We start from the raw sequence: 12,720 nt of genomic DNA, 5'->3' as shown, positions 1-12,720 counted from the left end.
ACGTCCGCAATTAGGAACCAGCAGCAGTGTCAGCACATACTCTAGAGACAAGGCAGGAAATATCAACAGAAACAGACAAAGAATTAAAGAAGTTGCCTCGAGGGAGCGGAATGGATGGCAGGGAGGGGGGAGCGTCAGTTTTTCAACTCTCTGGTGTCTGTTAGTACTATTTAATTTTTAAAAACTTTATGTATGTATTACTTTAAGAAAATATTATATATATATACATATTTACATATATATATTTATTATATATTTAATATAAGTACATTTGCTATAAGCATGCTAATATAATATACTTATATTAAAAACTCCACAACAGATTACACGGCATCTATTATCTCATGCATCCTAAAGAAAAAGGGTAACAGATCATTTTTTTTTTTTTCCTTTTTCTCCCCAAAGCCCCCCGGTACATAGTTGTATATTCTTTGTTGTGGGTCCTTCTAGTTGTGGCATGTGGGACGCTGCCTCAGCGTGGCTTGATGAGCAGTGCCAAGTCCGCGCCCAGGATTCGAACCAACGTTGAGACACTGGGCCGCCTGCAGTGGAGCGTGCAAACTTAACCACTCGGCCACGGGGCCAGCCCCAGTAACAAATCTTTTTAAATTGACAGCCTGCACAAAGCCATTCATAAATGTCCCATGCGTAAAAACAAATTTCTTCCCCAAGATGATAGGCTAGAACAGGGGTTGGCGAACATTCTCTTAAAGCTCCAGACAGGAAATATTTTCGGCTTTGCAGACCAAGAGGGAAAACTGAGGAGAGAGTGTAGGTCCTTAAATAATCATTTAAAATCTAACCGTTTAAAATGATGACCGCTGTTCCTAGCCCACGGGCCACACAAAAACGGACAGCGGGTTGGGCTCGGCTCTGCGCCGTGACCGCCGACCCCCGCGACAGAATATTAATCCATCTGCTTTTCTGGTGTTTTAAATAGTAGACGCTCGTTGTAGAAAAATACAAAAAAAGACAGAAAAACCATCCTACTCTCACGGCCTAGTCAATGATAGTCGCCGATAACATTTTAGAGCATTTCCTTCCAGCATTTTATCTAAAACACAAAAATATTTTCACTCATTTGCTTTTTACATCAAAAACAAGATGCACAGATCGTATGAAAGATTACGAGAAACGACGTTTCCCATCTCCGCTATTTTCTACCAATTCAAGGAGAGTGAGAGGAAGGTCAGGCGGACACACGAAGAGATGGTCCCAAAGGCAGTGAAGGAAACAGAGACAGCAAGGGAGAAATCGCACTTTGGGGAAAAAAATAATAACACCATTCTAAAACAGAAGGCTGAAAAGCGCTTCCACGGCAGCTTGTAAAGTTTGGATCTCTACGCTGTGTCCGGCCTTCTCATTCCCAACAGAGAAAACGCCTACAAAGCGGGAGGTGTTCAATCTCACTTTAAGGGGGAAAAAGCTTATTTTCCTAGACTAGCGATGCCACCTTACGGGCCCTAACACAGCCCTTGCTGAGAAACGCTCTGTTGGCGTTTCACCATGTGGGACTCTCTCCGCCAACCTCTCCACCTTCCTGTTCCCCACTCACGACACACACTCTCCCATCCACCCAGGCTCTGCGAGTCTAGCCCTGCCACCCACCCCATCTAATGAGCTGCAGAGCAACTCCGTCCAACAGTAGCTGCTGCAGGCCCACCATGTGTGGGGCAAGATAACTAAGCCAGGACCCAGCCATCAAGTCATAGCAACCCCACTCTTTCCAACCTCCCTTCATTTGTTCAGGCCCTTCCCCCTGCCTCAAATGCCCTTGCTCCCAAGCTCCACCTACTAAAGCTTCCCCATCCTTTTAGGTGAAGCCAAATGCCACCTCCTTCAGGAAGTCTCCTTTGATTTCTCCCCAACTTCTCCAACATGGTCTCCCTTTTCCAAATCCTAAAGGCCCTAATATCTTCCTCAAGCTCCTTTTCTGTCGTAGTTCTTTAGGCACCAGATTATGAGATCCCTGAGGGCAAGGACTCATCACTCCTCTTCGTGTCTCTCCCAGTGACCAGCTCAGTGTCTTGCACACAGGGTGCAAACAAGAACCATCATAAATTGAAACAAAAAAGCTCCTGGACTCTTCAATTGCCTTCTTCAAGTGAACTCCTCATGTGTAACTGAGGAGGAGAGAAAGGAAGCCTCACCTTCAAGTTGCTGCATTGTCCTTTGAATACTGTTTGCAAATTTCTGGATGTTCATTAAAAACTCATCCCGTATTAACTGGATGCTGTGATATTCCACCGCTTCCCCGGGCATGCTGGGAAGCTCCGTTTCATACTCCGAGGAGTCAGAGATTTCTCCAGACGTGAAGCCCATGCTTGTGTCCTTGTGCTGATTGAATGACAAAGCCGGCAAGAAGACCTGAAACGCCAAGTTCGTGAAACAAATCACACGACGTCCAATCATTCATAAGCTGCCTCCAGCTTTGAATGTTCTATGACAGGGGGTACAAATACAGCAACAAGGTGGAAACTACTCAAGCCCAGAGCAACAGGTCTAAAGAGAGAGAAATTATATTAGACTTAAAACGACCCAAGGGTAAAGCATTTGAACCAGCCTGAGGTGACCACCCGGAAGACAATACTGAATTTCTCTAGCTGCCACCAGCACAGGGCAGCTAAATCAGAAACTGGGACAGGGAAGTGAAGAACCATGTGTTAACCCACCCGCCCAGCTCCACGCTAGCTCATGTGAAGGTGAAAATAAAGACGGTGCTGAGGACGCGGGTTTTTGAAATGCAGCTGAGGACGGAAGCCCGCATTTGTGAAGTCACTCGACTGCAGTTACAAAGCTCACCCCCACACAAAAGGCCTGTGGCTTTGTTTGGCTGGTTGGTTGGGTTTGGATTTGGGTTTTTAGTTTTGCCTATTTTCCTTAAAATTTGATACACCTTTTAAGACTCTTTTAATCCGCATGTACTTCCAGTTTAACGAAGAACCCAGGAGGTGCGACCCGCAGGGTCTCCCGGCCTGGACTGTGCTGACTTAGCGTCCACAGTGGAGTTCAGCAAGCTCCTCTGTTGGCAGCCCCCCAACGCTCAGTGTCTAGATCCGTGAACCCACTGGGAGGTCACAACCGAAATTTTCTCGTTGGAAAATTTCTCTTTTCTCCAGCTGAAATACTTCTATAAGGAGCCGCCCCTCTCATCTGCGGTTGGATCGCCCGTGTATCCCACACGGGGAAGGCGCAATAAACGCTTGGATCCTTCTCTTTCTTTGCCCAATTTTCAGAATAACAAATTGGTTCCCTACCAGCCTGCCCCCTGGCTTCCCTCCTTCCTCCATCTCCTCCTCCTCTCTTCTCTCCGTGGCTTGTTTCGTCAGCCCCTTGGCTTGACACCATCTCCAGGCCGACGGCTCCCATGTTTTAAAGGATCGCTCTGGTTGGCGTGTGCAGATGGTAGTGTAGGGATCAGAGCAGAAGCTGGGAGATCTATCAGGAGCCAAGTGCAACAGTTCCAGCCAAGGAGGATATCAAGGTCACCCTGGCCACCTTATCCAAAATTTTAAAAGCCCTGCCTTTCCTACCTGCCAATGTCCTCCACCCCCCACTTCCTGGCTTCATCTTTCTCCGGAACTCCTATTGCTGTCTAGCATACCGTATATTTTCTCATTGATCTTGTTTAACATAAATCTCCCTGACTAGGATGTAAGCTCCGTGAGGCAGAGACCTTGATGCATTGTTTCCTGTTGTGGAGTACAGTAGTTGCTCAATAAATATTTGCTGGAGGAACACCTCCAGTTCTCTCCTGAGCTCCAGACTTACACATCCGGCCTCACACCTCAACTTGGATTCTGGGAGGCCGCCCAAGCTCAACACATGCAAAACAGAATTCTTGGTTTTCCCTCCAGACCTGTCTTCCCCATCCACCCCATCTCAGTAATGACCCCACCATCCCCCCAGCTACGCAAGCCCAAGTCCTAGGAGTTATTCTCGATGCTCTCTTTTCCTAAACTCCCATAATCAAGTCATCAGCAAGTCCTATTGGCTCCATCGCCAACATATTCTTGACACTGTCTGCTCCCCACTCCCTCTCCTGATTGAATTCTGGAGCCTAAACAACCATCACCCTCCAGCTGGACTCCTCCACAGCCTCCCATTAGGTCTACTCTTCCCTTAAGCTCTGGGCCCCACTTTCACAATACAGTTTTCACACAACAGGCAGAGGAAAACTGCAGACTGGAGCATGCTATTCCCCTGCTTCAAACCTACCTTCCATTCCAAACTTCCTCCACTACTCTCCAGCCACACTGGCCGTGCTTCTGTTCCTGGACCAAGCTAAGTCTGCTCCTGCCTCAGGACCTTTGCACATGCTATTTTCTCTACCTAGGATGCTCTTCCTCCAAATCCTCACATGTCTGACGCCTTCAGTTCTCAATTCAATGCCACTTCCTCAAAGGGGCTTTTCCTGAGCACCCCGGTTCCACCCTATTACATTTCCCTAATAACCTATCATTAGCGGAATTAGCCTGCTTATGAGTTGTCTATCGTTTGTCTCTGAAGAAAGCTCAGATATCACCTCCTCATGAGGCCGTCCCTTACCACCACCACCTCCCCACACATGGTCTATTTCCATCACATTACTAGGGTTTATTGAACTTTGCCACCTGTCACTACCCAATATTGTCTGGCTACGTGTTTGTGTTTTGTGTCTTTCCCCATACAAGCTCCGAGGGCGCAGGGATGTCATTGGTCCTGCTCACCACTCCACCCTCAGGACCCAGGGCAGCACCACGGCAGTGAACTACCCGTTTGTGGAATAAATGAACCAGATGCCCTTAATCTCTAAAAATGCTGGGATTTCTCCCCCGTCCACGGTTACCTGACATATAACGTCCCTCAGAAAATGAAGCACATTCGCATTCACGATTCCGTACTCCAGCGTTTCGGGCATAATTTCCATAGCTTCCTTCATGTCGGTCGCCTCCAAGATGGTCTCTAAGCGGGAAGAGGCAGAGAGCGGGGTGAGCGGGGAGCAGCAGGCCCCAGCACTTCATTGTGTGTGGGCCCGCTCATCCCAAGCAGCCACAAAGGGCCGTTCCCGTCACAGGCCCAGACTCAGCACGCACGCTGATCTCTGTTCAGACGAACCCCTCAGCCACGGGAACCTGAAATCAATCCGAGCACCGGGGTTCGCGGGTCCACACAGCAGCGCTGAGCGCCACACACGAGCTGATCTGGTGGGAGCGTCTAAAGCCGGACAAGAAGAGGAACGATTGGGGTTTTCTAGAAGCGTTAGTTGGGCTCCGTGCTTTGCCTGCCTCCCCACTCCCATCACTGTCTCCTCAGCTCATCACCAAAGCACCTTGTGAGACACGGGGTTTTTTAAAGACATATTTGCTAACAGTCTACCCTTCTGACCAGGTGCGATTTGACACCTATTTACTTCATCCAACCAAAAACCAGGCAGCAGGGGGCACATCTGACAGTCACCGGGACACCTCCTTCAATCGAGCTGGGAAACAGATGGAGAGAGGACAAATACATCAGTTGAGGCGATTCTTTCACCAGCTCCGGTCTTTATGCCTTTCCGCCTCTGTGTAGACGAGCCCTGATCTTTAATACATTTCTTTATATCAAACACTTCTTGACTTAAGTAAATTTATTTTAAAAGGAAACTACGTAAAAACCCAGTATCAGAAAGAAAGACAGCTTGGCATCAATCAAAGATAATCGTAAAAAAACAAACATGATGGGGGCCGGCCTGGTGGTGCAGCGGTTAAGTGCGCATGTTCCGCTTCTTGGATCCCGGGTGCGGACATGGCACCACTTGGCAAAAGCCATGCTGTGGTAGGCGTCCCACGTATAAAGTAGAGGAAGATGGGCACGGATGTTAGCTCAGGGCCAGTCTTCCTCAGCAAAAAGAGGAGGATTGGCAGCCGATGTTAGCTCAAGGCTACTCTTCCTCAAAAAAAAAAAAAAAAACAAATATGATGAGAATGGATCGTTAAATTCATTTACTAAATGAATTTATCAGTAATTCTCAGTCTCAAAGTCAGGCCAGACACCGCTGCCCCCCACCCAAGGTCGACAGGTCGTGATTAAAGTTGTCATGTCGGAAAGCACGGAGCTGAGACCGGCTCCTCAGAGGAGAACCGTAACGGGAACAGCGCACTCCAGAGAGAGCACAGGGCGATTTCATGCTGGGCCTCTGACATCACCTTTCTTACTTCTTGTTCCCCCGACTCGGGAAGAACGAATTGCAGAAGCTCAGAGCTTAGCAGGGAGGTCGTGACCCAAAGTGCCAGCAAATTCAAAAAAGAAAAAAAAAAGCAACATAAGATTTGAACTAGAATTTAGAGTGAGTCCTAAAATGTAACTAGGCACGATCGATATAGGTTGGAGGGGAGGCAAAGGCAGAAGAAATGGGGAAAGTGCAAGTGGGGAGAGCGGAGAGTCAGCCTGAATCGAATATGGCAAGAGGAAGAGCCAGGGGTCAGAAGAGACCAGAGAGCAACAATCGCTGGGGGAGTCACTAAAAAAGCCCAGGTGCTGCCCAGGACGGACGAGCACAGAGGGAGCACCATGCCCCAGAGTTACCCGGCAGGACGAGCCTGGCCTCTGAGCAGCCCTTCCATTTCAAAGCACACAGCCCCGCGGAGAAAACCCCGACAGCTCATCTTACAGTCGGGGCCGCGTCACTTTGAATCTCCCTCTATCTGTTATAAACAGAACTAAGGATATGTTAATACAGTGGGTTCTTCTCATTGGCAGGGGTTCTGGTCTGTGAAGTCACCACGAACACTGAATTAGTGATTACGGAGCCACTGCTCCCAGGGGAACCACAGGGTTAGGTCCCTGTCACAAGATTTTCGTCAACCATCAATATATAAGCGCGCTTCACGCATCGTCCCGTGTAAACACACCTAATTTAACGGAATTGTTGGTTCATTGACATCGGACTCACGGCCCATGGCATTGTCACTCGCGGCTGAACGAAGCTCATGGAACGCACGTGTTTTCTCCCTGAGCCCATCCCAGCCTCCCTGCGCTCGGGAACACTCGACAGGCTGAAGCACTACCTTCCGGGGCCATTTTAAGCAGCGAAATCACCAACAAAAAGCACAAAAATGTGAAAACTGTGGCACCGAACAGATCATGCTGAGGACGCGTGTTTCCAGTGTGAGCTGAAACAGGAAGGCAGAGTGTCGCTGGTGACACATTTTCCCCATCTGCGCATGTCCGCATGGGACCGGGAAAGCACTGCGAGTACTGATCTGGGGGTTACCAAAACATCTTAGGGAGTAGGTGAACTACAAACACCGAGTCCATGAACAATGAGGATCGACTGTACCAGGAAAAAGGCCTACTCTCGAGAACAGGTAAAAATTAAGAATCTCACACATCTGCACACGCATGTGCACGTACACGCACACATACACACTGGAAATGTACCTTTCGTATTTCTGAGGAAAAACACCACATTCTGGTCCAGAAACTCCTCAGGAACAGGAGTGCAAAGCACATGGAGGTGCGTCTTTTCCACGACGTGCTTAACGATTTTCTGAAACAAGGGGAACAAAAAGCCATCACGCGGAGACACGCCCATCCACCCACACATCCTGGTGCCCGAGTGCCCTGAGCTCGTCTCATTCCTGACATCGCAGCCGCTGCGCGTGGCACCAGGGGACCACACCCGTGAGCTCACTCACACCCAGACTCTGAACGCTCAGCCTGACCTCCTCCTAAGTGGCCAGCACAGCCGCACTTGAATAAACTGACCTGGGAAAGCCTCAGGAGGGCGCTTTTCTAAGCTACAAATTGCAACCAACCAGGGCTGAGTTCGGTTTTAGGGTAGGGGCATATTTACAGAGCAACTAAGTGTAGTTTCATTGAGCACAGCCCAGGCCAGAGGCTCAATCCCAACTTTAAGCTCCCGCCGTGGGCTGCGTGCAGTAAAGGGTTAACTCGGCAGGCCTGGGTGGCCCTGAACCAGCCCCTGGGTGACAAGCTCTAAGCTTTCGGAACGTCCTGCCTCATGTGAGTGTCTCTGTATACCTGGCGCCTTAGTCACGCCAGACAGTTTATGCCAACAACGTGACACCTGGCGACTGCGTGTTCTTGTTTGCTGGGGGCACTGGGTCCCACTGCACTAGTGTGACCTCTGGAGGGGCTGGAAACGAGTAACTAAGGTCAGTCCTGTGGGCACATCCTGCCTACATGACTGACCCTCAACAAAAACCCTGGACGCAGAGGCACAGGTGAGCTTTCCTGATTGACAAGACTTCCCGTGTGTTGTCACACGTAGCTGCTGGGAGAATTAACACCATCCATGCAACTCACTGGGAGAAGGCAAGTGGAAGCCTGCCCCTGTTTTCTCCTGGACTTTTTCTTTGTTCTATGTGTCTTTTTCTTTGTTGATTCCGATCTGTATCCTTTCACTGAAATAAACTATAACCAGGAGTAAAAAGCTTTCCTGGGTCCTGTGAGCCATTCTAGCGAATCATTTGATCTGAGAGTGGTCTTGGGGACTCCCAACACGAGATTCACACATCTCCATTCCAGTGTGATAAGTTCCCTGTAGGAATTGTGTCAGTCACCCAGTCTCATCCGATGCATTAAATTCCCACTCCCCCCCACAAGGAGGAGAAAGAGCCAGGCGTACTTTGGTGGGGAGGTTTTCCAAACTCTCTTTGTCCACTTCTTCATCCTCTGTGCTGATTATAGACTGATATGTGGAATTGCTTCTCAGCTGAAAATTCTTAGCTGCAAAACATTATTCAGTGTGCAAGATGAAATAATTGGAAAATTAGGTTTCCTACCATCAAGACCAGACCTGGATCTTGTACCAGAGCATATTTCATTCAACAGGCATATTAGCAAAAAGCTGTAGATACATTTTTCACAAATGAATCCTACTGGGGCCTTGACTGATGCTATAATTAGGAGAAGCACATTGCATTTGTGATGGGTCCTCGATAGGAAATGTAACGTGTGTGTGTGTGTGTTGTGTGTGTGTGTGTGTGTGGCTTCCAGCTACAGTGTCCTAGAGTGACTGCTCAGATTTTTACTTAAAAAAGGGTTTTATTCTTAGGATGAGAATTATAGCTAATGTTAGCATTTACTCCTTTTTCACTATGAAACTAGAAACTCGTGGGGGATGAAAAGAAAAGTAATCTAAATAAAATGCTCGTATATCTCTCCAGTCTGCTGTAACCAGTGCAGATCTGGGAACCTCGGAGGGTGCCAGGCACAGCCCTGAGAGTTTCCAATGGGTCCAGTAATTACAGAGAAGGGAGAGTTTCCCTGGACCGTCTGGCTCTTATTTCGAAAGGCACTGTGCAAAGTCAGCTGGCTTTGGAATCCAATCAACGTGTGGGGTCTGATCCTCTCTACTATTGGTTTTCTCATCCGTAAAATGGGACAGTAACATCGCCTGCTCAGACGCTGGAGGATTAGGTTACAGCGCGGTTAAGCAGCCAGCACGCCGCCTGGGAGAGGAAATGGTCTACAGCCAGCAGTCCCAACACTCTCAGAGCACGACCAAGAGCCTGCAGTCAAAAATACTTACTAACGTACCTCGTGCCACTGACCTGTACACTTAGAAGCAGTTAAAATGGTAAAATTTATGTTACGTATATTTTACCACAATAAAAAGAAGAGAAAAAAATATGCTTAAATATTGACTTGGAATTAATGCTAATTTGCTTTGTCAGAGAAGACTTTCCTGCCCTTTCTCTCCACGCAGCCTCCTCCCACCCAAGCCTTTCCTGTTCGCGGATTTACTGCTGCTGAAAGCAGTGCGCATTAGCAGAAGGCCCTCGGTAAATACGGCTGCAGCCCTTGGAACCACCATCCGTCTCACCAAAAGCCAACTTTGGCCTCGGTAACAACGTACGGCCTTCATTTCTAAACCTGTGGTCCTCTCCCGCCAATCTTTACTATGGAGGGGATTACATTTTGGTTAAAAATAAATTCTTCTGACAAACTAAAGTTGACTAAAGCAGACACTGGACATCACCAAAATCTTTTTTCTCCTCTGATTTCCAGACCTTGTTAAGGTGGTGCATCTAATCTACAGCTTCTGCTTTGTGTAAGGGAGGGTGAACGACGGGATAAACAAGGGCGGGCAGGTTGTTTAGCTCTGCTGGCGACCTGGCCTGTCTGGGGCAGGGTTCTCAGTCCCGGACTATCGACGCTTGGGGCTGCGTCGCTCTTGGTTGTGAAAGGCTGTCCTGTGCATCGTCGGCTGGTCAGCAGCATCTCTGGCCTCCAGCCACCAGATGCCAGTAGCACCCACCCTCCAGCTGTGACAACCTTAAGTGTCTCCAGACAGTGCCAAATGTCCCCTGGGGGCCAAAATCGCCCCTGGCTGAGAACCACTGCTGTAGAGAACTGGGTCAAAGCATGTAGCCAAAGCCACTTTGTCACTACAGGACAAACACCTCAAAGCCTGCAGGGATCGACGGTGTCGTGGCACCAAGTGTGTTTACAGCAACGGCCCTAGTTTAGACACGTCAACTGAACAGCCGTAAAATGCTTGACTCGCACTTCAGATGCACCAAAAGAAATGGCATCTGGAGTCCCCAGGGCGAAGGCTTCCCTACAAAAGAGGGTACATGCCCTGTGTTCTTGTTGAGCTCTCTGAGACACGGCCTGTACGAGGACAGGCATTTTCATGTTATGTTCTTCACTGGGTGCAATAGTTCCCCTCCCCCCAGAATAGATGTCCACCCAGAACCTCAGACTGTGACCGTATTTGGAAATAGGGTCTTGCAGATGTAATTAGTTAAGATGAGGTCTCACTGGGGACGGTGAGCCCTAAATTTAATGACTGATTCCTTTTTAAGAGAAAGGAGAGCGCGATTCAGAGACAGACACACAGCATGAGGACAGTCACGTGACGACGGAGGCAGAGAGTGGAGCGATGCGGCCACCCGCCAAGGACTGACGGCAACCACCAGGAGCTGGAGGCAGCAGGAAGGACCCTCCCTGGAGCCTTCAGAGGGAGCACAGCCCCGCCACACCTGGATTTGGTGTCTGGAGGACTCCTGCCCCCCAGAACCGGGAGAGAATACATGTCTGCTGTTCTGAGCCACCCAGTTTGTGGGCACTTGTGATGGCAGCACCGGGTAACTAATAATGTTCCCAGTAACACCCAGCATTTTCCCTTTCACTTCACCCATCTCAGCTTCATAAAGATAAAAAGCAGAAAGTGATCCCAGCCCAGACAAGCGGACGTCTCCCTTCCGGGTGAACGCCCCCTCGGTTCTGCTCCCCCCAAGGGCCCCCCGTACCACACCTGGTGCTTTATCCACGGGCTCTACTTTTTGAGAATCAGTCTCTTCTTCCCCGTCGTCCTCCTCAGACGGGGCAAGCTTCTCGCTGTCTTTACAGCCACATAAATGGAAAGAAAACAATAAAATGTAATTGTTTCGCTACACGAGACAGCCGATATTTCAGCTCTCCCTGGAGCCGAGGGCTGGGATGTGGTCCACAGGAGAGTGGAGGACATCGCAGGCTGTCAGAGGCGGTCATGGAGAGGACGTGACTGCCGGATGACCCTCGAGCTGGCCCCGGGCAGTCAGAGGCTCTCGTCCCCTCCCCTGCCCTTGGAATGCAGGTTCTGCCCACCGTTCCCACAGTGGGAGCCACTGCCAAGGACGGATTCTTGAGAGAGCTATGTGTGGTTGGGACCACCTGGACGGCATTGGTGAACGACCCCGTGAAGGCCTCTACCTAAACTGTTAAGACTCTGGCGGGCTGGGTGGACACCTCCTGGCCTGGCGGCTGCCCCAGACAAGCCTCATAAGTAAGTTCCCCTGCTTGTGACACTGCCACCAGCCCATCTGGAGTGGCCTGCCTCTTGCATCACTCTCTCCTTGCCCTCTGTACGGGGGCCAGCTTCCAAATCAACACACAGTCGTACAGAAATATTCCATTACTGGACACAGCCTTTCAGTGACACGAAAGGAAGACTAGTGCAAATTCTCCAGAAGATCAAGGACACAAGAAAGACCACATAGCTACAAGCAGCCCAGAAGAAGTATACATGACCAACATGCATAAAAAACGAGCCTGCACTCCGGTAATTATCATAAAACTGCAAGTCAGAATAAGGAGGCGCATGCACCTTTCACCTATGGGACTGGCAAATATCCAAAAGATTGACAACACGCAGTGACGGCAAGGCTGCTGGCAACAGGCACCTCCTCATGGCTGGGTGTGGGCTGGCCGGGCCTTTCCAGAGAGCAGTTGGCACGACCCACCCAAACTCTACATGTACACGCCCACTCACCCAGGATTCCACTCCTCGAGGTCTAGCGCACAGGAATACAGAAAGGGGACGAAAGGAGGTGTACATGTTACATTGTTTGTACAATAAAATACTGCGGACATGTAACTGTCCATTAATCAGGGAGCAGACAAATAAAATATGGTGCATCTCTGTACTTAAATCTGTCAAGTTAGGTAGATCTATAGGTATTGGCATGAAAATTCTCCAAGGTATCATTGAGGCGGGACAAGCCACAGACTCATACATGCGATACGATCTTATTTATGATTTTAGGAACTCTCCATATCTCTATATATTGTCATTACGTACATATCATTATAGAGAGAAGGATACGGATGACAGAGAGAGAGAGAGTCGGGAAAGACCTGGCAGGATGCACAGTAAACTAACAGTGGTTCCCTCTACAGGAGTAGAGCTTAAGGCACGGTGTGGAGTTGCTTTTCCACTTTCACTTTATGTAATTCTAAGTTTTGTGA

The 12,720-nt window shown here is 49.1% G+C and overlaps 1 protein-coding gene across 1 annotated transcript in view; it reads right to left on the bottom strand.

The window, feature by feature from the left end:
• The window catches only part of DNAH10 (dynein axonemal heavy chain 10), a 137,770-nt gene that overhangs the window by 122,374 nt on the left and 2,676 nt on the right, over positions 1 to 12,720 (bottom strand). The window contains exons 2-6 of the mRNA XM_023647299.2: positions 11,249 to 11,335; positions 8,612 to 8,712; positions 7,402 to 7,510; positions 4,829 to 4,944; positions 2,151 to 2,367 (exon numbers count right to left, since the gene is read on the bottom strand). Of these exons, the coding sequence (XP_023503067.2) occupies positions 2,151 to 2,367; positions 4,829 to 4,944; positions 7,402 to 7,510; positions 8,612 to 8,712; positions 11,249 to 11,335 (630 nt within the window). The remainder of the gene's footprint in view (positions 1 to 2,150; positions 2,368 to 4,828; positions 4,945 to 7,401; positions 7,511 to 8,611; positions 8,713 to 11,248; positions 11,336 to 12,720) is intronic.

Source organism: Equus caballus, chromosome 8 (genome assembly GCF_041296265.1).
Source record: "Equus caballus isolate H_3958 breed thoroughbred chromosome 8, TB-T2T, whole genome shotgun sequence".
NCBI classification, from domain to species: domain Eukaryota; kingdom Metazoa; phylum Chordata; class Mammalia; order Perissodactyla; family Equidae; genus Equus; species Equus caballus.
This window is presented reverse-complemented; position numbering and strand designations above follow the sequence as displayed.